Genomic DNA, 26965 nt, shown 5'->3' on the forward strand with positions numbered 1-26965 from the left:
CCTTTGGGGTCAGGACCAACCTTTGGGGTCAGGGCCCACCCTTGGGGTCAGGGCCCACCCTTGGGGTCAGGACCCACCTTTGGGGTCAGGAGTCACCTTTGGGGTTGGGAATCACCCTTGGGATCAGGACCCACCCTTGGGGTCAGGGCCCAGCCTTGGGGTCAGGACCAACCCTTGGGGTCAGGAGTCACCCTTAGGGTCAGGACCCACCTTTGGGGTCAGGGCCCAGCCTTGGGGTCAGGACCAACCCTTGGGGTCAGGGCCCATCTTTGGGGTCAGGGCCCAGCCTTGGGGTCAGGACCCATCTTTGGGGTCAGGACCAACCCTTGGGGTCAGGGCCCAGCCTTGGGGTCAGGGCCCAGCCTTGGGGTCAGGATCCACCTTTGGGGTCAGGGCCCAGCCTTGGGGTCAGGAGTCACCTTTGGGGTCAGGGCCCAGCCTTGGGGTCAGGAGTCACCTTTGGGGTCAGGAGTCACCCTTGGGGTCAGGAGTCACCCTTGGGGTCAGGAGTCACCTTTGGGGTCAGGAGTCACCTTTGGGGTCAGGACCCACCCTTTGGGGTCAGGACCCACCCTTGGGGTCAGGGCCCAGCCTTGGTTGCCCCGTGGCCGTCGTGGCTCCTGCTCGGGGGGTGCAGAGCCGGCCCATGGGGTGCTGGGGCGTGGCCAGGAGGGGTTTTGGGGTCTGCAGCCCAGGAGGGGCCAGGTGCCTGCACCTTCCCCCCCGTTTCCCACACTTGCCCCCGGCAGCCCCGGGGTGGCTCTGGGCTGCTCTCACTGCAGCAGAAGCAGCATCACGGGCCAGGTCTGGGCTGGTTTCTGTCTCCTCAGCCCCAGCTCCCTCTTGGGGCGTCCTCAGCCCGTCCCAGGCCAGCCCCATTGGGGTCGGGGTGTCCCCTCAGGGCGGTGGCACCGGGGAGGAGAAGCCAGGGGTCACTGCAGGGGTGACGTCCGAAATAAGGGTACCCAAAGCAGGGGGGAAAAAACCAACCCCAACACACCAGAGCTTGGTGGGAGGAGGATGAACCTCAGTTTGCATAATCCCATAAACCCAGAAAACGCCAGGAACCACCCAAAATGAACCAAACCCAAGCAGGAAGCCATCCAGCAGCCATCTGTGCCACCTTGGCATCCTCGGGGCGTCCTGTGGGGCACCCAGCTCTGCCCCACAGCAGGGACCTCGTCTGTCCCGCCCCCGTTGCTCCCAGGATGGGATGTAAAATAATAAAAATAATAACAACAAGGGAAAAAAAGAATAAAATCTACATACATATGTACAGGCTACGTTGTAAACAGCACAAAAAAAAAAAAAAAGGAAAAAAAGGAAAAAAAATAGCTGAAAAGTGTGGTTGAACTTTTTAAGAGAATATTATAAATACTGTAATATATCATTTTATTTTATTGGCATGCCTTTTTGTAAATACAAAGAACTACAAAAAAATTATAGAATGGCTTCTGGCTTATGCCATTGTCCATGGTTATTTTTATTTTTTTAAGATTTTTCTGTTGTCCTTAGATTTTAGATAGCCAGGAAATGTCCCCCAAAGGAAAAAAAAAACAAAAAACCAAAAACCCACAACAAAAAAAAATAAAATTCCGAACGAAAACTTAACCCCCTTTAAAATAGATTTTAACAAAAGCTTTATTGCAAGTGGTATTTGCAGCAGCAAAAGTGTCTATTTTTGGGTTCCAATGTGCAATAAGTCGACCACTTCTATGCAAGATTTGGCTGAGTTTCATAATTGTTCCTAGGCTGGGCTGAGTCTTGTAGGTGACGCTCGGTGCGTTGGCGTTTGTGCTGGCAACTCATGAAGCTGCTCAATGACTTTAAAATAAAAAAAGTCCCTCCAAACTCTGTATATATATTATTTTTTTAGTGTTTTTGTCAGTGTGAGATGCAGCAGGAAGGGGAGGGAGGAGGTTCTTCAGCTTCCTGTTGGCTGCAGTTGGTTCTTCTGCTCAAACAAAAAAGGAGTTTGGGGTGTTTGGGGATGTTTTTCTCCTTTGGTTTCCTCCCCAGGGCAGATGTTTGAGTTGGGTCTTCACTGGGTGAAGCCAGGGTTGGAGGAAATTTTGGGCAAGGAGCCTCAGGGATCTGTCCCACCCAAATCTCCAAATTCTGACGCGTTTTTCACAGAATTCCCATTCTGGATTCAGGGTTTTGGGAGCAATTTAAGGGGGGTGGTGTTGTTAGGAAGGTGCAGCCAAAACTCACAACCACACCAAGGAGTTCCCTTCCCTCCCCCTCCTCCAAAATCCTCCCTTTTGGGTTAATTTGTGACTCCCAAAGTATGGAGGGGAGGGCGTTGATGAAATGCCAGTCCAAGCTGCTTTATTCACTTTCCTCTTCACCTTTTCTGAAAATATAGAAGCCAATGTTGGGAAAAAAATAAATAAATAAAATTTAAAAATTCAGGTAACCCCGTGGTGTTCTGTAGAGGCCACACCTGAGTTGGAATGATTTTTCTGCTGCAAAAATAAAATAAAATTAAAAAAAAAAAACAAAAACCGACAAGCCAACAACCTGTTCAAGCTGTAAAAGCTCAATAGTGAAGATTAGTGTATTAGAAATTGCATGGTGGCTCATACCGGTCTTACCCAACATGACTAACAATTACTATAAGCCAAAAGAAAATGAAATAAACTGAAATAAATGAAATAAATTCCCTTTTCACCGTACAAGGGAAGGTTGTCTTGGTGTCCCAGTTATTCTCACCCCTCCTCCCCTTTTCCTGCCCCTCTGGGCTCCCCCCCCAAGGCATTTTAGGGTGGTTTTGGGGAGCAGAGCGAGGCGCAGGAGGAGCTGTTGGAAGTTTTGGCGTTAAAGGTGTCAGGTGGCTCAGCCCTGCTGGGGCTGTGGGGTCAGTGCCTGCCTGGGGCTCCCTTTGAGGCAGGTGAGGGCCCCAGGCAGGTGAGGATGGGACCCCAGGCAGGTGAAGGCCCCAGGCAGGTGAGGATGGAGCCCCCAGGCAGGTGAGGACCCCAGGCAGGTGAGGATGCTCCGTGCTGGATCTGCTCTGGCAGAGGAGGATGCTGTTCTGTGATGGCTCACCCTGTAATTGCTCACCTGAACCCCTCACCTGTAACCCCATATCCTATAACCCCTCACCTTTAACCCCTCACCTTCATCCCTTCATCCTATAACCCCCATCCCTAACCCCTCACCTGTAACGCCCCCTCCCCTCACCTGCAGCCCCCATCCCTTGCCCTAAAAAACCCAAGAAAGGCCCCGAATCCCCCCCCTGCCCTGGGCTTCCCCTCCTCACACCAAGCCTCAAAGGGATCCATGCCCTGCAGTGACGGGACGGGCTCAGCTGCTCACTGGGGCTCAAGGGCCCTCAATGGGGCTGGCGCTGGCCACAGGTGACCCTCACCTGCCCCCCAGCACCTGCCTGCCCCCCTTCCCACCCCACTCCTGGCCAGAAGGGCTGAGCTGGGCACGAGCCTCACCAAAGGCAGATTTAACCCAGAGCTGAATGCCCGAGGCACCACCTTGGAATTGCTTTTGATGTTTCAGTTTTAGGTCACTTTGGGATTACTTTTCGTAGGAAACATAATGATGAGTTTTGGTCCAGTTTGTTGAACAGGATGTGAATTTTGCTGCTCAGTTGAGGCCGGTCCACGCAAAGCCAGAGCGCGGTTGTGCCGTCCTGCACCTCCCCCGTGTCACACACACTGGTTGAACTGGTTGAACTGGGCGCAGGGACGGAGGATTCCCAGTTGTCCCCGCCTGTGACTGTGGTGGCTCATTCCCTACCTCACAGGGGTGTTGTGAGGCGTCGCGAGCGCTGCACCGAGGGTCCCAGAGCTGTGGGCAGGCGCCGGGGGGCACTCGGGGGTGACCCAAATGCTGCTGTGACAGCCCCGCACCCTGCGGGCCGCTTCTCCCCTCTGACACCTGCTCGGGCCGCTGGCGCTGGCCCCGTGCTCCCCTCCCGCCCCTGCCTTTCCTCTCTGTTGTGTTTTACCCGGGGAGAGGAGGAGGAGGAGGAGGAGGAGGCAGCTGGGGGAGGGTGGAGGAAGGCGATGGAGGGACGGGCTGGGAGTTCCATGGCTGAACTTTTGAGTTCCTTTGTACTGTACATCTTTTTACTTTGGAATTTGCAATAAAGAGGTATGTCCATCTTGTTTTAACAACTTCTCCTGCCTGCCCTGTCGTTCTGTTCCCCTCACTGCCCAAAACCCTCAGCTCAGACGGCTCCTGGGGCAGGGCAGGACTCCAGGGGTGGCTTTGCAAAGTGGGGCTGGTCTGAAATGTGGGGGTCAAACCCCAACCCCTGCCCTTGAGGGAGAACCCAGGAATCATTTGGGGGGGTGAGAGGAATTCTTTGGGCGGGTCATGGCTTTGAAACCCCTCCGGGCACAACGCAGAGCTCATCCCAGCCCCATCCCGGCGTGTTCTGGCTCCTGCCTTGGGGAGTGCAGCTTTGGGAGACACATCCTGCCACCACCACCCTTGCACTGCCCCATTCCTGCAGCTCTTTTCACTTTTTCTTCCAGGGAAATTTGCAATTTCCAGGGAAATTTGCAACCACAGCAGCCCTGTGGTTATGGGGAGCACTCCATCCAACGCCCCCTGCTTCACACAGGAGCTGGTGTTCACCCAGAGTTTTCCCAACTTCGATTTTGAATTTGGAAGAAAGGCCTTGTTCCATTTGCCCCGTTGGCTCTGACCACATCCACAGAATCCTGGCTCAATTGACCTTTTAGAGTGTTTAACACAGAATATGCACAGAAATCCATCACCATCCTCCTCTCCCTCCACCCCTGGCACTGAGCAGCTCCTTGGGCTCCCTTCTGTGCTGTGACACGGCCAAAAAAAGAGAAAAACCTAAACCCAGAGAAAGGCACAAACCCAGAGCCCCCCCAGACCTCTGGTTCAGGAGAGCTGTCATCCCAAATGTCCCCAAGCAGCACAAAATGACAAAATGCCTCTGCCACAGCCCTTGGTCGGGTCATGGGTGTCACAATTAATCTCTCACCCACGAACAATTAACCCCAGGTACTGGCTCAGCCTGATGACCCAGCTGAGAATCCCAGTGCTGGCCCTGTGCTCCTTTTTCACCTGGAATTGAGGAATTGTGGCTCCTCCGAGCACTCGGGAGCCCTGGAGGCTCCTGCTGGGGGAGACCCAGCGAGGACGCGGCCGAGGGAGCTTTGCCCAGCTCCAGCCCTGCCACGGGGAGCTCTGGCACCCAGGGACAGGGACAGGGACACGGACAGGGACAGGGACAGGGACAGGGACACGGACACGGACACGGACAGGGACAGGGACACGGACAGGGACAGAGACAGGGACAGGGACAGGGACACGGACACGGACACGGACAGGGACAGGGACAGGGACAGGGACAGGGACACGGACACGGACACGGACACGGACAGGGACAGGGACACGGACAGGGACAGGGACACGGACACGGACAGGGACAGGGACAGGGACACGGACACGGACAGGGACAGGGACAGGGACAGGGACAGGGACAGGGACACGGACACGGACAGGGACAGGGACAGGGACACGGACACGGACAGGGACACGGACAGGGACAGGGACAGGGACACGGACAGGGACAGGGACAGGGACAGGGACACGGACAGGGACATGGACACGGACAGGGACAGGGACAGGGACAGGGACACGGACAGGGACAGGGACAGGGACAGGGACAGGGACACAGACACGGACAGGGACAGGGACAGGGACAGGGACAGGGACAGGGACACGGACAGGGACAGGGACAGGGACACGGACACGGACAGGGACAGGGACAGGGACAGGGACAGGGACACGGACAGGGACAGGGACAGGGACAGGGACAGGGACAGGGACAGGGACACCTCCAGCCCAGCACCTGGGGGTGCTGCTGGTGCCTGGTGCTCACCTCACCCTGGATGAGCCCAGCACAGGCCCTTCCCCGCCCAGGAGAACACACAGAGCCCATGGCTGGATGCCAACCCCTCCACGAGGCTTTACTGGGTCTGGTTTTCCCTCCAGCAGCTCCTGGCTGTGCCACACCAGCATCAGGTGCCCAGGAGCCTCCTCCAGTGGCAGAAATACATCACGGTGCCCGTGAGGAGCACGGAGCTCACGAAGGCTCCCAGGACGCCCAGGACCAAGGGCGGGACCCAGCCCAGGAGGCCGCGGCTGTAGCGGGGGGGCCGGCGGCGCTGGAAGAGCAGAACGGCGGCCAGGGGAGCCCTCCTGCCCCGCGGCACCGCGGGCCGCAGCTGCGCCGAGCTGAGATGCTGCACGCTCCTCCTGTATCCCTCCACGTTCCGGCGCAGCTCCAGGCTCCGGTCTTGGTTCAGGTTTTTGCCCAGCTCCCGGGCGATGTCGGAGCGGCCGATGTGGTGCAGGGCGCGGACCAGGCGGTCCCAGGTGGTCGCTTCTCCTGCCGTGGCCAGCCAGTGCCGCAGCGCTTCCGAGCATCCCCGGCTGCTGCGGCTGCCCCGGCGGCGGCGGGCGGGCTTCTCCTCCTCCTTCTCCTCCTCCTCCTCCTCTTCCTCCTCCTCGGAGAGAGCCCCCGGCTCCTCCAGCTCGGGGATGTCCGGCTCCTCCTCGAGGCTGTTCAGCTCTGCCCGCAGCTGGCGGCACTCGGGGCCGGCCAGCAGCTCGGCGATGCGGCCCAGGCTGTGCCGGCCCACGGAGGCGGCCACGGAGTCATCGGCGCGGCCGCGCAGGGCCAGCAGGAGCAGGACGAGGCCCAGCGGTGCCAGCATCGTCCGGGTGCCAGCGTGGGTTCCCCTGGGCGTCGGGGAATCGTCCCAGGAACGTGGAACCCCCCTGACCTCACAGAGCAGCTCCAGGACGAGTTCCCCGTCCTGGGTCTGTTGTCCCGTGTCGCATCCTACAGCGGTGGCCCCTGTCCCTCCAGCCTGGCAGCCCTCCTGGCATTCCCAAATTCCCAAATTTGGCGCTGCAGGGACATGGGGACAGACCAAACGTGCCCCTGATCCCCAGCAGGGGCCGACCAAAGCGCTGTAGCGCTGTCCAGGAGGAGCTCGGGGGCACTGCCACCGCTGGCAGCGACATTTGTCCATCTGTCCCAAATCCTCCTCCCCCTGAGATCATCCTGCCCTTCCCCCGTGGGACTGAGCTGAGCTGGCACCGGCCGGGCTCTGGATCTGGTGTCCCCCCTGCCAGCACCTCTGGCAGGAATCACCTAAAATAAACCAAACCCGAGCAGGAAACCACCGAGCAGCCACCGAGCAGCCACCGAGCAGCCACCTGAGCCACCTTGGAGCGGCGGGACGGGGACAGCTCCGCTCCTTGGGACACCTCTGCCCCCCTCCCTCCATGCCCAGGGACGGGGGAAGCAGCACCCGAACAGCGCCGGACCCTCCTGCCCCTGTCCCGCCCCAAAGGGGCCGAGCAGACCGCGGCTGAGCTGGGGCGGCCCCGCTCGGGACGAATCCCCCGAATTTCACTGGATCGCCCTGGACTCCCTGATGGCGAACTGGGATTTCCCTGGATCTCCCTGGGTTTCCCTGGATTTCCCTGAAGAAAAACTGCAATTTCTCTGGATTTCCCTGATGACAAACTGGGATTTTCTTGGGTCTCCCTGGATTCCCTGGATCTCCCTGGGTTTCCCTGGATCTCCCTGGCTCTCCCTGGATTCCCTGGATTCCCTGGCTCTCCCTGGATTCCCTGGATCTCCCTGGCTCTCCCTGGATTCCCTGGATTCCCTGGCTCTCCCTGGATTCCCTGGATCTCCCTGGCTCTCCCTGGATTCCCTGGATTTCCCTGGATCTCCCTGGATTTCCCTGGATTCCCTGGCTCTCCCTGGATTTCCTGGATTCCCTGGATTCCCTGGCTCTCCCTGGATTCCCTGGCTCTCCCTGGATTTCCCTGGATCTCCCTGGATCTCCCTGGGTTTCCCTGGATTCCCTGGATCTCCCTGGGTTTCCCTGGCTCTCTCTGGATTCCCTGGATCTCCCTGGATTTCCCTGGCTCTCCCTGGATTCCCTGGCTCTCCCTGGATCTCCCTGGCTCTCCCTGGATCTCCCTGGATCTCCCTGGATTTCCCTGGATTTCCTGGCTCTCCCTGGCTTCCCTGGCTCTCCCTGGCTCTCCCTGGATCTCCCTGGATCTCCCTGGATTCCCTGGATTCCCTGGCTCTCCCTGGATTCCCTGGATTCCCTGGATTCCCTGGATCTCTCTGGGTTTCCCTGGATTCCCTGGATTTCCCTGGCTCTCCCTGACACCAAACTGGGATTTCCCTGGCTCTCCCTGGATTCCCTGGCTCTCCCTGGATTCCCTGGCTCTCCCTGGATTCCCTGGATTCCCTGGCTCTCCCTGGATCTCCCTGGGTTTCCCTGGGTTTCCCTGGATCTCCCTGGCTCTCCCTGGCTCTCCCTGACACCAAACTGGGATTTCCCCAGACCTCCCCAAACCCCCCCGGCGGAGGCTGCTGGCAGCAGAGAGGAGCCCCCGCCGCCCTTTGCCGCAAGGTGAAGAGGATGAGGATGAGGAAGGAGGAGCCTTCCTCCCGTTTTCCTGCCTCGGACCCCTCAGTTCACACCCTGTATTTGCCTCGAGGGTCCCAAACCCCCCTGGACTGTTCTGGACACCCCCTGCCCAGGGATGTCCCCGTGTCCCCTCCCAGCCCGGGGGTCCCCAGCTGCCCCCCTGGACCCCCGCCCACCCTCCCACATCACCCCCAAACCCCCCTGGGGTCCCCAAAACCGGCTGGGCCCCCCCTCCAGGAGCGCCCAGGACTCCCCACAGCACCCCAAGGACAGGAGCTGTTCATGTAATCTCTTTAATACTGTGTAATACTTTTTTTTTTTTCTTTTTTTTTCATTTTAAAATACAGCATTTCTTGAGGTAGACCATCCCAGCCCTAGAGCTTGTCTGTCTCAGACATCAATAAGACATGAATTAAATACTTTCATGTACAATATGTTGCAAAATGAGGTAGAAATGGTTACAGAGAGTGTACAAATAGGATAATAATAATAATAATAATAATAAGTCTTCAGGAATCCAGCACGACTTTTTGGAGGTGGGAGGCAAAAGGTAATGCCCTGGATGCAATAGGAAACTGGGAAAATTAGGAAAAATTGGGAAAAAACCTGGCAGACACCTCTGGGGGGAGCCCCTGAGAGGGATCTGCTCTCTCTGCACACGCAGACCCTGAGGTTTAGGGGGGCTGCTCTAAGGGGGAGGCCTTTAGAGCGCTAAAAATAATAATTTTTTTTTTTTTTTTTAATGGGGAAATCCCCACCATGATGCAAAGAGGGGACCATGGATGGGTTGGGGGTTCATGCTCTGTGCAAAGCCCCTCGCTCAGCCCTGCTGGGCTTTTCTGGGGGGAATGGGAAGGGGGGGATTTGCCCAATTTGCTCCAAAAAGTGGTGCCAGCAACAGCTCCCAACCTACAGCACTAAACTTTCCATTGAAGACACGTTACTCCACCAAACGCTACGATAAACGATGTTAAACAAAATTTCAAATAAAATTATGGCATAATATATGTGGAAAGCACCTGAAATACATTCAAATTTCATCTTTGTAACAGCTTCAAGTTTATTTTTCCTTTTATTTCTTCCTTTCTTCACCCCCTTTGGAAGCAAATGCAGGAGGCAGCTCTGTCCCAGGTCGGAAAACTCTTTAAAAAATCTCCTTTTTCCTTTTCTGAGAAGATAAAAAGTGTTTTTAAAAAAACATTCTTTAGTTTTTCTGAGGTAATTCTTTTCCTGAGTAGTTAAAAAAGAAAACAAACAAACAAAAAAATACTACAGACCTTACAAAAATAAAAACCCAAGTCTAGGATATTCAACAATCTACAGCATTTTACTCCAAAACCCCCTGGTTTTGGGGTGTAACCCATTGGTTTGGGGTGCAACCCCCTGATTTGGGGCACAACTTCCTTGTTTTGGGGTGAAATTCCCTGGTTTTTGGGCATCTCCCCCAGCTCCCCTTCCCCTGATCAAGGTGAGAAGGGGCTCCAAGGACACCCGAGGTATTTCTGTTGAGAATAATAAAATCAATTAATAAAAAAAAAAAAAATGACAATAAAGCTTTTGGGGTGGATGGGGGAGCTCCTGAATCCGGCGCTGGAGCCGATCCCGGTGCCGGGAACCTCCGGGGGCGCCTCCGGCCCAGCTGGCACGGCCGCTCCGGGCACGGAGGGTCGGGAAAACAATAAATAGCTTATCCTGAGTGGTGGGCGCGGCTCCCCCGAGCCACAGCGGGGCAATCCCTGGAGGAGTCCCAAAGAGGAGAGGTGTGAGGTATGCGGTGCTGCGAGCAGGGATCCAACCCCACGGAGAGAACCAGAGCCCCCACGGACCCCAAGCCAGGGCCCAGATCTGTCCCCGTTGCCTCGGGGTCTGTCCCCATGGCCTCAGGGTCTGTCCCCATGGCCTTGGGGTCCATCCCTGTGGCCTCGAGGTCTGTCTCCGTGGCCTTAGGGTCCATCCCTGCGGCCTTGGGGTCCATCCCTGCAACCTTGGGGTCCGTCCCTGCGGCCTTGGGGTCCATCCCTGCAACCTTGGGGTCCGTCCCTGCGGCCTTGGGGTCCGTCCCCGCAGCCTCAGGGTCCGACCCCCATCAGTGCCTGGTGCCGTACATCTTATCCCACTCCAGGAACAAGTCCAGCTCCTTCTGGGACAGGGCAGGGCGCACCTTGCAGAACGCCTTCTCCAGGTCCTGGTAGGAGGCGGGGGGTCCCGGCAGCGCGCGGCGCGCGGCGGCCCCGGCGTGCTGGCAGAGCCGCAGCAGCTCGGCGCCGGAGAAGCTCTCGGTGCGCTGCGCCAGGGCCGCCAGCTCGCGCTCGCTCAGGCAGCAGCTCTGCTGGGCCAGGGCCTGGCGCAGGATGTGGCGCCGCGCCTCGCCGTCCGGCGGCGCGATGTACAGCCGCGTGCCGAAGCGCCGGTGCGACGCCTCGTCCATGCTGCCGGGCCGCGCCGTGGTGCCGATGACCACCACGTTGTGCTCGGATGAGGTAGCCACGTTGTCCAGGTAGGAGAGGAGCTGGGATTTGAGGTTGCTGGCCTGGCCGCCGTCCTCGCCCGCCCGCGCCGCCAGCAAGGACTCGGCCTCGGTGATGAGCACCACGGAGGGCTGCCGGCAGTTGGCCACAAAGAACACGGTCTGGAGGATCTTCTCGGCTTCGGCCTTCCAGGTGGACAGCAGCGCGGTGCCGCTGAGCCTCAGCAGGGTGGAGCCCAGCTGGGTGGAGATGCAGCGGCTCAGCAGCGTCTTCCCGGTGCCGCGGGGCCCGAAGAGCAGCAGGGTCCGCAGCGGGTGGCTCGCGCCGCTGTAGGAGCCGGGCCGCAGGATGGGCCACAGCAGCTCCTCCTCGATGGCCGCCTTCACCGACACCTGCCCGGCAACGTCCGACCACTGCACCGGCGGGCCCCTCTCCACCACCTTGGTGTTGACCAGCTCCAGGAGCAGCGGGTCGATGTTCTTGGGCTGCTCCTCCAGCGGGGCGCCGCCGAACACCGGCACTTTGGATGGCAGCCGCAGTGGGAAGGGGGCTCCGGGCTCGGCCGCCCGCTCCCCGTTGGCGAGGGGGGGGCTGAACTTCTCGAAGGGCTCTGCCGGCCGCAGGGGAGTGTCCCTGGCGCCGTAGGACGGCGACACCATCCCCTTCATCTGCTGCCCACCATACTTGCCGCCGTGTTCTTCAGCGCTCCCGGCACCCGCTGGCCTCTTCCCGGGCTTGAAGGCCACCTGGGGGGACTCGCCGCTGCTGCTGAAGCCGTTGCCCCGGCACTCGCCGTTGTCCGACAGGGGGTAGGGGGACTTTGGCTGCTCGTAGCTGTATTTCCTGTACCTGCCTTCACCATCATCTTCCCCACCGATGTCGAACGCCTTCCTCTTCAGCGTGCCCGCTGCCTCGGTGCCCAGGGGCGGCACGGCCAGGGCGCCCAGCCCAGCGCCCTGGTAGCCATAGGCAGGGACCCCCGGCGGGCGGGCAGAGGGCGGCGGGGCCGGGATGGGCGTGGGCGCGGCGATGCCGGAGGGCAGGTAGGAGGCAGAGGGGTGGGGTGGGTGGATGCCCCCGTAGCCCGGCTGGGGCGGGTAGCTGCTGCTGGCATAGTTGTACATGGGGCCCGAGGAGCCGTAGCCTGGCACCAGGGCGGGCGAGGGGTGCGGAGGCTGCAGGAGCCCTGAGCTGTGGAGGCCGGGAGGGTGCGGGGGCGGCAGCGCTGCCGCTGGCTGGGCGCAGTAGCCAGAGGGCAGGTAGGTGCCACCATAGCCTGAGGGGTACTCCTGAGACGCCCCGAGTGCCCCGGAGCCGGCAGCAGCCGCCCCGCACGAGTTCCCGGCGTACACGGGGTCGCTGAGGTTGGCCGACACCACCGGGGAGCCCCCCAGCCCGATGGCCCCGCTGCCCGCAGGGACTGCAGGTGGCACCACGCCCTTGGCACCAGCCAGGCCATCGTGGATGGGGGTCAGCGGGTAGGTGCCATCGGAGCCGTGCGCCCCCGGCCAGGGCTCCCCGTCCCCCTTCTGCCCGTTAACGGGGCCGAAGGCGCCATCCCCGTAGGCGCCGAGCGCCGGGCGCTCGTAGGGCGCGTCCAGCACCCCCGAGTACTTCTCGGCGTACCTCTTGAGGAGGTTGGAGGCCGTCAGCGCCGAGATGTCGTCGTTGGCCCAGGCGTAGTTGAAGCGCTGGCGGGTGCTGGGGTACAGCTCGGTCTTGTGGGCCGGCGAGGAGGTCGTGGAGGAGACGTCCAGGTGCTGCTCCGGCCACTGGTTCAGGGACTGGGCATGCTCTGGTGACCAGTGCATCTTCGACAGACCTGTGGGGACGGCACAGCACAGGTGAGAGCAGTGGAACGGGAGCTGTGCATGGAGTGTCCCCAGATCCTGCTGTGCTCTGCCCTGTCCTTACCCCAGCACACCCCCGGGCTGTGAAACAACTGCTCCAGCTGACTCTGGATATTCACAGCATCATCAGCAAGGCCCTTCAAGATCATCGAGTCCAATAAATAATCTGATTGTGCAGAGTGGCTTAAGGGCTGTGGGCAGGGAGGGAGTGGGGCACAAGGTCCCCCCAGTACCCCCTGAAATTATTGTTGTCACTAATAATGAAGGGATGAGACCATCCTCAGATTAAGAAGGATTTGTCAAAGTGCTCCTTAAGGATAAAGGAGCACAGGGGATCCTCCTGGAGCTGCCTGTGGGGCTGGCTGGGCAAGGGGCAAAGGTACCCAGGAGCTCTAAAGGGAAAAATGAGCATTTGGCTGATGCTGTGATGAATAAGAATGATGATTCATGTGACGAATAAGGCATTTTTCCCTGATATTTTAATTTTTAAAAGGAATTTAAACACTGGGAGTTTCCATCCCCGCTCAGCAGGTGAACAGTGCTGCTGCTGCTGCTTCTGTCCCCCAGCAATGTCAGGCTGCAAGTGCCCAGTGCTCAGGGCTTTGGGGACACCAAGAGAGGTGTTGAGCACTCCTGGCCACCAGCACCACCAACAAATCCCAGTGGCATTCCCAGGCTTTTGGGACCGGGAGCAGCTGCCCACGGCAGCGATGAACCCCGCTGCTCCGACACCAGTTAAAAAATCACCCAGAGGTGGGCCCGGGGATGGAATTGCTCCTCCAAAAGCCTGGAGCAGGGTGTGGTTGGAAGCCCAGCACAAGGGCACAGCTCCTCCAGCCCCGATCCCAATCCCGGATCCCAGAGCCGCTCGGGGGGAAGGCACAGGCGCAGCTTCGCAAGCCCCGGGCGCCAACCACCCCCTTTAAAGAGGCGAGAAGAAAAAAAACCCCAAATCCATGCAAAAAGCTGGAAAACCCAGCGAGGGGGAGGGCGGCGGGCAGGGAGGAGTTGTCAGGGTTGAAATGGGACGTGAATGAGTGGCGGAGCGGGACAGATGTTTCAATGCTCCCCTTGGCAGTGTGAGAAAATTACTGTCCAGTGACCAAATGGCCGGGCCGGTTCCCACCCTCGCTGCTGCCCATTATCCCCAGCACAAGACAAAGGCGGGCAGGGGGGCTGGGCAGGGAGAATCCCATTGTTCCCGCCCGCCCTAATTATGGAAATCTTGTTAATCTATTCAGCAGCGAGTCTGAACTGGGCTTTTGTTCGGGGGTTTTGAGCGGGCGCGCCGCTGAGGGTGTCCAACGGCTCAGCGTGGGGATGGGGAGCGCTGCGTCCCCCCCGGGAGAGGCTCCAGGACAGCACCGCTCCTCATCCTCGGCCCTCGTGCGCAGGGCACGCCGCGTTCGCACGCGTGTGGAACGCTCTCACACTCGCTCCCCAGCCCCACGCACACGGCGCTGATGCTGGGGTATAAAAATTTGGGGGAAAAAAATCCCAGTGGAGCGACCCCCCCCCCCCCCCCCACCTCCAGGCAGCATCTGCTGATGGCTGTGATGACCCCACACTCCTGGGGGGATCAGGAGGAGACTCCCATGGGTTTGGAGGGGAAAAAAGCAGAGAAGAGCAAACACATCCAGGCTGAGGATGCACTGAAGCTGGGGTTTAAACGCTGTCAAATTCACATCCAGGCTGAGGATGCACTGAAGCTGGGGTTTAAACGCAGTCAAATTCACATCCAGGCTGAGGATGCACTAAAGCTGGGGTTTAAACGCAGTCAAATTCACATCCAGGCTGAGGATGCACTAAAGCTGGGGTTTAAACGCAGTCAAATTCACATCCAGGCTGAGGATGCACTAAAGCTGGGGTTTAAACGCAGTCAAATTCACATCCAGGCTGAGGATGCACTGAAGCTGGGGTTTAAACGCAGTCAAATTCACATCCAGGCTGAGGATGCACTAAACCTGGGGTTTAAAAGCTGTCAGATTCCCCTGAGCCCCAGGAAGAGGGGCTGGCTCATGGAGGGAGTGATCCAGATGGGTCTCATCCCTTTGGGCAGTTCCATGTCCAAGGAGCACCCTTGGACCATTCCCAAGGAGCATCCCAGCCCTTGGGTGCCAGGCTGAGCTGCCAAAGCCACAGCTCTGTGGCCATCCAGGGCCCATGGTCATCCACAGCTTCTTGGTCATCCTCAGCTCTGTGGTCATCCAGGGCCCATGGTCATCCACAGCTTCTTGGTCATCCACAGCTTCTTGGTCATCCACAGCTTCTTGGTCATCCTCAGCTCTGTGGTCATCCAGGGTCCATGGTCATCCATGGCTCTGTTCATCCACATCTCCATGGTCATCCAGGCTTCATGTTCACCCACAGCTCCATGGTTGTTCACCCACAGCTCCATGGTTGGTCACCCACAGTTCCATGGTTGGTCACCCACAGTTCCATGGTTGGTCACCCACAGCTCCATGGTTGGTCACCCACAGTTCTGTGGTTGCTCACCCACAGTTCCATGGTTGCTCACCCACAGCTCCGTGGTTGGTCACCCACAGCTCCATGGTTGCTCACCCACAGCTCCGTGGTTGGTCACCCACAGCTCCGTGGTTGGTCACCCACAGCTCCGTGGTTGCTCACCCACAGCTCCGTGGTTGCTCACCCACAGCTCCGTGGTTGGTCACCCACAGCTCCGTGGTTGCTCACCCACAGCTCCGTGGTTGGTCACCCACAGCTCCGTGGTTGCTCACCCACAGTTCCATGGTTGGTCACCCACAGTTCCATGGTTGGTCACCCACAGCTCCGTGGTTGCTCACCCACAGCTCCGTGGTTGCTCACCCACAGCTCCATGGTTGCTCACCCACAGCTCCGTGGTTGGTCACCCACAGCTCCGTGGTTGGTCCTCACGCTGCTGTCATGCCGGTTTAGCTGCTGCTGGCTGCTCCTCTGCTGAGCTTGGAGGATTCAGGCTTTTTCCAAAACCCACTGAGCACAGAATCATGGAATCACAGAATCCCATAGGATCACAGAATGACCAGGTTGGAAGAGACCTTCAAGACCATCGAGTCCAATCCATCCCCAACACCTCAACTCAACCCTGGCACCCAGTGCCACATCCAGGCTTTGTTAAACACACCCAGGGATGGGGACTCCACCACCTCCCCGGGCAGAACATTCCAGAACTTCATCACTTTTTCAGTAAAATCTTTCTCTTAATATCCAACCGAAGCTTCATGTGGTGCAGCCAGCTTAAGGCTGTGTCCTGTTGTTCTGCTAAAAGAAACCCACCCGTGACACCAGAGGTGTCACAACCCACCTGTGACACCAAGGATGTCACAACCTGACCATGACACCTGAGATGTCACAACCCACCCGTGACACCAGAGGTGTCACAACCCACCTGTGACACCAAGGATGTCACAACCTGACCATGACACCTGAGATGTCACAACCCACCTGTGACACCAAGGATGTCACAACCTGACCATGACACCTGAGATGTCACAACCCACCTGTGACACCAAGGATGTCACACCTGACCATGACGCCTGAGATATCACAACCCACCTGTGACACCAGAGGTGTCACAACCCACCCGTGACACCAACGATGTCACAACCCACCAGTGTCACCACAGCACCAGCCAAGGCCATGAGGCTCCGCCCCAGCCCCAGCTGGGCAGGGTGCCTTGGCAACCACGGAGTTTTCCCCAGAAGATTTTTGTGTTTGGAAAATCCACGGGGAGGCGCGGCGACATCCCAGGATGGCACCGCCACCAGGGCAGGGCCGGGGCACGCATGGCACAGGGGTCTGGGCTGGCTCTGCTGTGCCCATCCCGGGCTCGTCCCAGGCTCCACCGTCACTCTGGTCACTCAGAGATCAAGTGCAGAGCAGCTGGACACCAGTGAGTGACCGATGGGCCGCTGTCCATCTGTCCTTCCTGGCAGCAGCTGAGCCCGGCCCATCTGTCACTGCCAGGACAGACCCCCATGGCCTGGGAAAGGATCCATGGCCTGGGAACTCCGGGATGAGGAATGCTGCTCCAAGGACACACCCCAAAATCCCCAAAATCCCCAAAACCCCCAAATCCTGCTCCAGGGACACCCCCCCGTTACCCCAGGCCAGGGCAAGGCCCCCGGCCATCACCACAAGGGAGGCCACGGCGGCACCGCTGCAATGAACCAAACACTTCTGCCTTTGGCAGCTGCGCTCGGGGGGACGGAGGCAGGAGCAGAGCCCCTCCCTGGCACCCTCCTGGAGCCCTGCGGAGCACGCTCAACCTCCGCCACCCCCGCGCGTGGCCCGGCCTCGCTGCGCCTCACCCCTGGCCTTTAATTACGCATTTCTGCGGCCATTAGCCCTCTCACCATCAATTACGGCCGCATTATCCCGCTCCAGCAGCAGCGGGACACGGCCACCAGAGTCAAGTGCCGCGGCAGCGGCTCTCTGGCCACTCAAGAGAAACAGAACTTTCCCAGACTTCCTTCTGGAAAAGTCTGTGAGAAGGTCAGAGGAGAGAATGAGAAATAGCTCTTTTCTTGCTGCACCTATTGTTGTGAACACGTAGAATGTGTTATGGAGATTTGTTCACCTAAGGGTGGCTTCTTAATTAGCCAGTGGTGATGGTGTTTTAATTAAAGGAGCAAGCAGTTCGACCTGTAGGGAACTAAGATATCAAAAAGCAATGGGTTTCTTGATAAAGACTATTATTGATCAGCCTTCTGTGGATCAGAAGTCCGCTAATTATCCTAATTATGCTAAATCTTCTTAATTATTCTGTGAATCATGGAGTCTATGCTAATTATGACCCGGCCAGGGGCTCGTTGTAACCATAAAGTGCTCTGCAATTCTCTGCAAAAGGAGGAAAAGGATGTTCTGGTGGGAGCATCCCTCAGCTGCTGCTGCACAAAAAGTGCCCAAAAAGGTCCTGCTGCTCCTTGGGAAATGGGGAGATTCGATGCCTTGGGAATCCGGATTTTATATTTTTAATACATTTGTGATCCTGCAGTTCTTTAGTGTAGAACTCTGATCCCCATGTGCAGTGTGAGCTGCTGCCTTCACATTTGGGGCAGGCACAACAATTCCTCTCCAGGCTGGGAATCAAGGACACCTCGCTGCCTCAAAGAAATGTAAACAAAAGTGATTTGGAGGCAGAAAACTTGGGGTAAATGACTTCATTACGTGGGGCTGTGATTGGAACATTAACCCCCAATATGCAAATGGACCAAACTTATAAAAGTGTGAAAACCCAGAGTCCATTTTCGGGTGTAGCCCCTTGAGGGGGAAGCTTTGCCTGCCCAAAATCTACCTGAAAGCCCTTCAACAAATAGAAATAAACTGCTCGTTATCCCCTAAAATAAAAAGCTGGTTTTAGGCAGCCCCCAAAAGGCACCAATTTAATGGCAGGGAGAAGAACCAGCTGCAACCTCCCCAGTGCCTGAGTCCCCCCAGGCTGGAGCTGCTGCCGCCTCTCAGGAGTGGCACAGCAGAGCCTTGTGCAGGGCAGGCAGAGCCTCCTCACCCAGCCATTACTCGGCTGCTTTTTTGTAGGAAAGACAAGCTTGAAGTGCAGTCTGTCCTGACATTTGTTTTCACTGGGGAAAAAAGGGGAAAAAGAAAACAACCCCAAAATTCTGGCTCTTTTCTCTCTGGAGGGAAAAGGCTGGCCTGGGTAGCACAGCTCAGGGAGCCTGGCATGGCAGTGGGATGCCCACTCTGAGGAGGGCATTTCCACCCTGGAGAGGGCATTTCCACCCTGGAGAGGGCATTTCCACCCTGGAGAGGGAACCCCAACCTGGAGAGGGCATTTCCAACCTGGAGAGGGCATTTCCAACCTGGAGAGGGCATTTCCACCCTGGAGAGGGCATTTCCACCCTGGAGAGGGAACCCCAACCTGGAGAGGGCATTTCCACCCTGGAGAGGGAACCCCAACCTGGAGAGGGAACCCCAACCTGGAGAGGGCACCCCCAGCCTGGAGAGGGAACCCCAACCTGGAGAGGACATCCCCAACCTGGAGAGGGAACCCCAACCTGGAGAGGGAACCCCAACCTGGAGAGGGCATTTCCACCCTGGAGAGGGAACCCCAACCTGGAGAGGGCATTTCCACCCTGGAGAGGGAACCCCAACCTGGAGAGGGCATTTCCACCCTGGAGAGGGAACCCCCAACCTGGAGAGGGAACCCCAACCTGGAGAGGGCATTTCCACCCTGGAGAGGGAACCCCAACCTGGAGAGGGAACCCCAACCTGGAGAGGGCACCCCCAGCCTGGAGAGGGAACCCCAACCTGGAGAGGACATCCCCAACCTGGAGAGGGAACCCCAACCTGGAGAGGGAACCCCAACCTGGAGAGGGCATTTCCACCCTGGAGAGGGAACCCCAACCTGGAGAGGGCATTTCCACCCTGGAGAGGGAACCCCAACCTGGAGAGGGCATTTCCACCCTGGAGAGGGAACCCCCAACCTGGAGAGGGAACCCCAACCTGGAGAGGGCATTTCCACCCTGGAGAGGGAACCCCAACCTGGAGAGGGCCGTTTTGCCATCCCAGCCTGGGAGGAGACCCCAGGATCTCAATCCAGGGAGGAAATCTCAGCATCCCAGTCCAGGGAGGACACCTCAAAGTCCTGACCAGGGAGGAAACCTCCACATCTGGATCCAGGGAGGAAACCTCCATATCTGGATTCAGGGAGGACAGCCCAGCACGCCACCCTGGGGATAAGGGGTTACATCCTGCCCAGAGAGGGCACTCTGACATTGCACCCCGAGGGGACACCCCAAAATCCTGCTCCAGGGACCCCTCCCAGCATTCCCAGACCAGGGCAGGGCCCCAGGGCATCACCACAACCACACTGGTGTCACCACAACCACGCTGGCCTCACCAGAGTGACAGGAACATTTCTGCTTTGCCCTCCTCAAGCTGTGCTCAGGAGGAAAAGCCCTCCTTGGCATCCTCCAGCTCTCCCCCAAGGCCTCAGTGGCTTTATCAGGGCCACCATAAAGATCTGGGGCTGCTGATAAGTGACCCAGGCAGGCCCTGGGCCATGGGGACAATTTAAGTGACCTTAACTGCAGCTGCTGCTGGGACACGAGGCCGGGAGAGGTTTTACAGCACCCTCAGCACGCAGCAAAATAAACTTTGCTGTGGAGAGCTGAGCTCCACGGGACTCCAGGGCTCACAGGACTTCCAGGTCCTGCAGCCCCAGCACCCTCTGCACACCAAGGATGGCGTTCCTGGGGCAGAAAAAGATCCAGGATCCCTCTCAGGACTCTGAAGAAAGGAGAGAATCCCCCCATGGCATGACCAAGCCAACTCCAAAGGAAAAAAAAACAACATTCCAGGAGTTGTGGCAACCAACTCACAGTGGCAAAAGTTTGTAAGGGGATAAATTGGTTTTCAGAACTGGGAATTTCCGTGGCTGGCACTGGGGAGAGCTTTATTCCCTGCCTGGCTGCTGCTCCAGCAATGGGGACTTTCCTGCCCTCAGGAATATCCCCTCCACTAGGAGGATGCCAAAAGAATGGAGTGACCCCATGGCCACCCCAAAAAAAACCTCTTTAGGATTTTCTCCTCCCGTGGCTGCTGGGAGTGGAGGTTGGATGTGGGGAGAGGGCTCAGAACCTTCAGGCAGCTTGGGCAGGTGCTTTGGTACGGACCTGGGAGCAGAGGTTTGGGAAAACCACAGCCCCTGCTTGGGTCAGTCGGTGTGAACAGGCAAAGCAGCCTCAGGGTCAGACCCCAGCTACCAAATAAAGAGAAGAGAGGGAGCTGCAGCAGGTGGGGGCTCATCCCTGGGCTCTTCAACAACTGAACTCCGCATCCCACAGCATCCGGGGAAAACCGCCCTGGAGATTTCTCAGCCTTTATTCCACGTTTTCCCCTGGAAATTAAGGAACTTTGACAGGACACAGCACAGGTGTGGGCGCCAGGAGCAGCCAGCACCAAAGCCAAGATGCTGCTAAAGCCCCAGCCCAGGCCTTGGGAGGGGAAAAAGGGCTGGGAAAAGGAAGGAGGGAGGGGAGGAGGGAGGAGGGAGAGAGGAGAAAACACCGGCTCCAGATAAGCAATTGTTAACATGATCCATATGGTACACAACGCTCTGTTTAACCCAAATGATAATGGCAAAAGGCAAGAATGCAGCGGGGCTCGGCGGGAGAACAAAGGCGGCCACAGAAACCCCTTCCCTGCTCCAGGAATTCCCAAATGGAGGAGCTGAAACCCCTTCCCTGCTCCAGGAATTCCCAAATGGAGGAGCTGAAACCCCTCCCTGCTCCAGGAATTCCCAAATTCCCAAATGGAGGAGCTGAAACCCCTTCCCTGCTCCAGGAATTCCCAAATGGAGGAGCTGAAACCCCTTCCCTGCTCCAGGAATTCCCAAATGGAGGAGCTGAAACCCTTCCCTGCTCCAGGAATTCCCAAATGGAGGAGCTGAAACCCCTTCCCTGCTCCAGGAATTCTGAGTGGGAAGAGGCACGGAGCACAAAACCCTTCCCTGCTCCAGGAATTCCGAGCAGGGACAGCCAGAGGCTGTTTCCCCTTCCCTGCTCCAGAGGAATGAGGGGACAGAGCTGATTGATGGCTGCTCCCCCATTCCCCACTCCAGGAATTGTGGCTGCTCCCTCATTTTCCCCAAAACCCACTTGGCTCTCTCCTTCCCCTCCCCAAAACAGCCAAAACCCAGAGCAGGGAGTGAGACCACAGCTGTCAGCAATAAAATAAATAAATCTGCATTTATAACAAGTAGCAACTTACAAGTAATTAATATTTTCATAACCAGCAGCAGATGGAAATGAGAGCTGCGTGGATGTAAACACCGAGCCCATTCCCCGGGGAGCTGGGATGAATCCAGCCCTGGGTGTTTATGTTATTGCAGGATCCCGTGGCTTTCCAGGGAACACAATACAGTACGTGCCATTCATTATCCCCGCGGTCCCCCAAGAGAAAATGTCAACACACTTCTGCTGGAGAGAGCTAAAACAAATGTTTAATGTGATAAACAACTGCCAGGCCTCGGCCCCCACCGAAATGTTTAATTCAGGAGCACCTCGAGAGCCAACAGGCGCCGGGGCACCCACATGGGGAGCCCTGGCAGGAACCTCCTCAATTCCCACCGGGAAATCCATCCTGGGCCACCAGAGAGCCCCGCGCCTCCCCCAGAGCCACGTCCTCATCAATCACCCAAGTTCTGTCCAAAATTCTGTTCCACACCCGAAATCTGTCACAAAACCAGGATGCCTTCAACATAATGGGAATTTTTGGGATCCCGGGGTAAAACTAGGGGTGATGTGAACCAGCACATGGCGACTCCAAACCCAGGAGAATTTAAACTGGAATACACAGCATAAAGTGATTTTAAACCCTTCCTGATGGGTTTAAAATCTTCTTTTCCCCTGAGTGAAAAAATGCCAACTTCCAAAAAAAAAAAACCAAAAAAAAGAAAACAACCAAAAAAAAAAAAAAAAAAAAAAGGAGATTTCGGGCAAAGCTTCCATTTCAAAATCCCCTTCAGCTCCTCAGTGCCGCGACTGTTTTGAAGGCGAGCGCTCCGGCGTGCGCTTGACGTGCGCCAGCGGCTGTGGGAGCCGGCATTGTTCCAGGGGGTGAGGGAGGGAGGGAGGGCAAGGCAGGAGGGAGGGATGGATGATGGATGGAGGGATGGATGGATGGACAGAGGGAGGGATGGATGGATGGACGGACGGACGGAGGGATGGAGGGATGGATGGATGATGGATGGAGGGATGGATGGATGGATGGATGGATGGATGGATGGATGGATGGATGGATGGATGGACAGAGGGAGGGATGGATGGATGGAAGGATGGATGGATGGATGGATGGATGGATGGATGGATGGACGGACGGACGGACGGAGGGATGGATGGATGGATGGATGGATGGATGGATGGATGGATGGATGGATGGATGGATGGATGGATGGACGGAGGGATGGATGGATGGATGGATGGATGGATGGATGGACAGATGGACAATCTACGGCACCGTGCGCACTCTCTGGGCTTCAGTCAGGGTTAGGCTCAGGATTGGGTCACCCCTGCCCCCCGGCTCCCCGCGGGGCCGACACCTCCCGGGACCCCGCTCCCCGCATGTCACCAGCGCGTCCCCCGCAGCTCCCGCGCCCTTTCTGGGGGAAGCAGGGAGGGAGGGGATGGCCGAAGGGGCTGCCCCGTTCCCCGGCAGCGCTCGGGTTCCTCGGAGCCCTCCCTGACCCCTCCGCGCTGCCCGGCTCGGCCGCTTTCTCCCCAAAGCGGCGGCGGGGCGGGATCCGCGCCCCGGGCAGCGCGGGGGATGCTCGGCCGGGCCGCCCCGCATCCCCCCGGCCCAGCCCGGCCCCCCACTCACCTCCTCATGCCGGCGGGCCCTTAGCGCAGCCCGGGAGGCCGAGCCGGGCGCCGCATCCTGCGCTGCCGCCCGGACAATGCGGGGCGGCGCGGCGGCCCCGGGCGGGCGGCGGGGGCTGGGGCCGGGCTGGGGCTGGGGCTGGGGCCGGGGCCGGGGCCGGGGCCGCGGCCAGGGCCTGGGCTGGGGCTGCCCCCCGCCTCCCACCGCCCACCGCCCACCGCCCACCGCCCACTGCCCGCCCCCGAGGCGCGGCGGGGCGGAGCGGGGATGGCGAGGGGCAGCGGCCGGCAGAGATCGCGGCGGCTCCGCGCACCCCGGATCCGACCCCCAGCGTCCCAGCGCAAGCGCCAGCGTCCCGGCAGCCGCGCAACCCGAGCCCTTGCAGCCCCGGATCCGTGTACCCCAATCCCCTGCACCCCCGGATCCGTGTATCCCCATCCCTTGCACCCCCGGATCCGTGTACCCCAATCCCCTGCACCCCAGCATCCCGGCATCCGTGTACCCCAATCCCCTGGAGCCCCGGATCCGTGTACCCCAATCCTCTGCACCCCAGCACCCCGGCATCCGTGTACCCCAATCCCCTGCACCCCAGGATCCCAATATCCGTGTACCCCAATCCTCTGCACCCCAGGATCCGTGTACCCCAATCCCCTGCACCCCAACACTCCTCACCCTGTCCCCATCCCCCAACCCTCTGTTCCCCAATGTCCCTCTCCCCATCTCCCGTCTTCCCTGCACCCCAACCCCTGGCACCCCAACACCCCCAACACCCCCTGAACCTCAAAATCCCTGAGCCCTGCACCCCAACACCCCCGACCCTGCACCCAAACACTCCTGACCCTGCACCCCAAACACCCCTGACCCTGCACCCCAAAAACCCCCGACCCTGCACCCAAACACCCCCGACCCTGCACCCCAACACCCCCGACCCTGCACCCCAAACACCCCTGACCCTGCACCCAAACACCCCCGACCCTGCACCCAAACACCCCCGACCCTGCACCCCATGACCCCCGACCCCTGCACCCAAACACCCCTGACCCTGCACCTCAAACACCCCTGACCCTGCACCCCAAACACCCCCGACCCTGCACCCCAAGACCCCTGACCCTGCACCCCAAACACCCCCGACCCTGCACCCCAAACACCCCCGACCCTGCACCCCAAACACTCCTGACCCTGCACCCCAAGACCCCTGACCCTGCACCCCAACACCCCTGACCCTGCACCCCAAACACCCCTGACCCTGCACCCCAAGACCCCTGCCCCTGTTTCCCCCACGCTGCCCCTGCACCCCAACCCCAGCCCCGAGGCTGCAGCCCAGCCCCGCAGGGAGCCCTGCTCGGGGCCGGCTCCTGCTCAGCTGCCGAGCCGAAATCCCAAATGCCTGGAATATTTTCCTGCTATTAGCTTACCATGCAGAAATAAAGCAGTTGCCCCAAGGATCGTGTGTCCCGGGGACGTGGCCATGGGACAAGCTGTTTGTCAGGGCATTATCCACCCCTCAAACACCCCATATCCACCCCTCAAACACCCCACATCCACCCCTCAAACACCCCACATCCACCCCCTGAAACCCCCATATCCACCCCCTGAAACCCCCATATCCACCCCTAAAAAATCCCAATATCCACCCGTAAAAAATCCCCATATCCAGCCCCTGAAACCCACACATCCACCCCTCAAATACCCCATATCCACCCCCTCAAACACCCCATATCCACCCCCTGAAACCCCCATATCCACCCCCTGAAACCCCCATATCCACTCCTAAAAAATCCCAATATCCTCCCCTGAAAACCGCATATCCCCTGCAAACTCTGTTCTTTGGGATCAGCTGGGCTGCAGCTCCAGGCAAAAAAAAAAATTCTGGTTCTCCAGCCCTAAAATTCCCCCTTTTTTGGGTGGATTTTCCCCAAGAATGCCTTGCAGCTGCCTCGCTTTTGCCCTCAGAACCCCTGATCTGTTTTAATTAACCAGCCCAGGCTTTTCCCTGAGGGATTCACATCGTGGCATCATTCCCTCATCCCAACATTGTCACGTCCCTGAGTAATTAGGGAATATTTTTCCTTTCAGGGACAGAATTGGAATATTTTTCAATTTTCAAAATTCAACATTTGAATATTGAGTATTTTTCAATTCAAGGGCAGAATTCCCTGTCCTTGAATTCCATCTGTCCTTTTCAGATGTTGGAGCTGCAGAAATCTCTGCCTGGGCCCTCCTGGATGACACAGTCACCTCGATTAATGAATGAATGAATTAATTAGCCTCCAGCAGCAGATTCTGCAGAGCCAGAACTCACAGGACTCTGACTTTGGCTGTCCCCAAACCAGAATCTGGTGGCACTAATCCCAGAGAGCCATAAAAGCAGCTGTAAAACCACATTTACTGGTTTCACTAGGTACAAACTGCCTTTTATTAAACTGGGAAATTTGGATTTCTGGCTCTGCCTAGAGAGTTCAGCCTCACCTCATTAACCAAGGAAAAGCTGGGTGGGAACTGAGGGGGTCAGTTTTATTTTCACTAATCACTCCCCACGATTCCTCCAAAAAATAAACCCCTAATCAAAAGTCCCAATCCGTTAATTATTCCCGTTCGACCAGCAATAGGAGCCATCAGCAGAAATCCGTGCTGACACTTTCTCCTCAGGAGCTCCGGGGTTTCTCTCCTCCCACAGGGCAGCGGGAATTCCACGGCTCACTCTGGCCTTTCAAACCAAAATATGATAATTCCAGGGCTGTGCACATGGGATCTCTGCTGCTGGTTCACGGAGGGGTGACGCCTCCCCCTGGGTGCCTTTTTGGGGCCACCCTAAAATCAGAGGCCAGAGAGAATTTCGGGAATAAAAAAGCGGTTTGTTTGTGTTTATTGAAGGGCCTTCGGGCGGATTTGGGGCAGGCAAAACTCAAAAAAAAAAAAAAAAAAATTGACAAGGGGTCATGGGTTTTCATATTTTCATAAGTTTGGTCCAGAAGAAGGAGAAGGAAAAGGAGGAGGAGGAAAAGGAGGAGGGGAAGGGGAAGGGGAAGGGGAAGGGGAAGGGGAAGGAGGAGGAGGAGGAGGAGGAGGAGAAGGAGAAGGAGAAGGAGAAGGAGAAGGAGAAGGAGAAGGAGAAGGAGAAGGAGAAGGAGAAGGAGAAGGAGAAGGAGAAGGAGAAGGGGAAGGGGAAGGGGAAGGAGGAAGAGGAGGAGGAGGAGGAGGAGAAGGAGAAGGAGAAGGAGAAAAGGAGAAGGAGAAGGAGAAAAGGAGAAGGAGAAAAGGAGAAGGAGGAGGAGGAGGAGGAGGAGGAGGAGAAGGAGAAAAGGAGAAGGAGAAAAGGAGAAGGAGAAAAGGAGAAGGAGAAGGAGGAGGAGGAGGAGGAGGAGAAGGAGAAAAGGAGAAGGAGAAAAGGAGAAGGAGAAGGAGGAGGAGGAGGAGGAGGAGAAGGAGAAGGAGGAGGAGGAGAAAAGGAGAAGGAGAAAAGGAGAAGGAGAAAAGGAGAAGAAGAAGGAGACGACACTGTGGGAGCTGCTGTTGCTCTTCTGCTCCAAACATCAGACCTTGATTCCAGAAATCTTTTCGGCAGGGACTAAACAGAGGGCAAAGAGCCTTGTCGTGCATTTTGGGGACCGCCCCGTGCCCCCCACCGCTGTAATAAACCTAATAAACATCATTGCGATTCTAATTTTAACTAATCAGAGGATCTTTGTTCACAATTTTCGGTTTTGACGACTCCACCCCCCAGCAGTGATTAAAACTCTTCCCAGGCCCCTGCTCCCTCCTCCAGCCTGACAACGTCAATCCACAAATTATTTTAAAGCTCTGTGCCAGGTGATTTATGCCCTGCAAGGCCCGA

The 26965-nt window shown here is 57.8% G+C and overlaps 2 protein-coding genes and 1 long non-coding RNA gene across 4 annotated transcripts; 1 reads left to right on the plus strand and 2 right to left on the minus strand.

Annotated features, from left to right (window-relative positions):
• The first annotated feature begins 520 nt into the window (after window positions 1-520).
• LOC129046989 (uncharacterized) lies at window positions 521-4136 on the plus strand. 2 transcript variants are annotated; one of them, XR_008508909.1, is made up of 2 exons: window positions 521-2932; window positions 2973-4136. It is a non-coding gene; the product is annotated as an uncharacterized LOC129046989 (long non-coding RNA). The 2 variants fall into 2 exon arrangements; XR_008508910.1 differs by having other exon boundaries at window positions 2990-4136.
• Window positions 4137-5695: 1559 nt separating this feature from the next.
• Window positions 5696-6722, minus strand: TMDD1 (transmembrane and death domain 1). The gene is made up of 2 exons (XM_036399746.2): window positions 6525-6722; window positions 5696-6491 (listed from the first exon to the last, which is right to left on the minus strand). The coding sequence occupies exons 1-2, from the start codon at window positions 6720-6722 to the stop codon at window positions 6024-6026; spliced, it is 666 nt and encodes a 221-aa protein (XP_036255639.1). The 3' UTR covers window positions 5696-6023.
• Window positions 6723-8754: 2032 nt separating this feature from the next.
• FIGNL2 (fidgetin like 2) lies at window positions 8755-23195 on the minus strand. The gene is made up of 2 exons (XM_036399704.2): window positions 23131-23195; window positions 8755-12761 (listed from the first exon to the last, which is right to left on the minus strand). The coding sequence occupies exon 2, from the start codon at window positions 12748-12750 to the stop codon at window positions 10558-10560; it is 2193 nt and encodes a 730-aa protein (XP_036255597.1). The 5' UTR covers window positions 12751-12761; window positions 23131-23195; the 3' UTR covers window positions 8755-10557.
• Between the last annotated feature and the right edge of the window lie 3770 nt (window positions 23196-26965).

This window comes from Molothrus ater, chromosome 30, assembly GCF_012460135.2.
Source record: "Molothrus ater isolate BHLD 08-10-18 breed brown headed cowbird chromosome 30, BPBGC_Mater_1.1, whole genome shotgun sequence".
Classification (NCBI taxonomy): domain Eukaryota; kingdom Metazoa; phylum Chordata; class Aves; order Passeriformes; family Icteridae; genus Molothrus; species Molothrus ater.

Excerpts from the sequence above, each read along its gene's own strand:
- FIGNL2 (XM_036399704.2), bottom strand. The coding sequence starts at position 12,750 with ATGCACTGGTCACCAGAGCATGCCCAGTCCCTGAACCAGTGGCCGGAG.
- TMDD1 (XM_036399746.2), bottom strand. The coding sequence starts at position 6,722 with ATGCTGGCACCGCTGGGCCTCGTCCTGCTCCTGCTGGCCCTGCGCGGC. Across the intron at positions 6,492-6,524 it reads CCGAGCTGGAGGAGCCGGGG|GAGGAGAAGGAGGAGGAGAA; the intron begins GCTCTCTCCGAG and ends GAGGAGGAGGAG.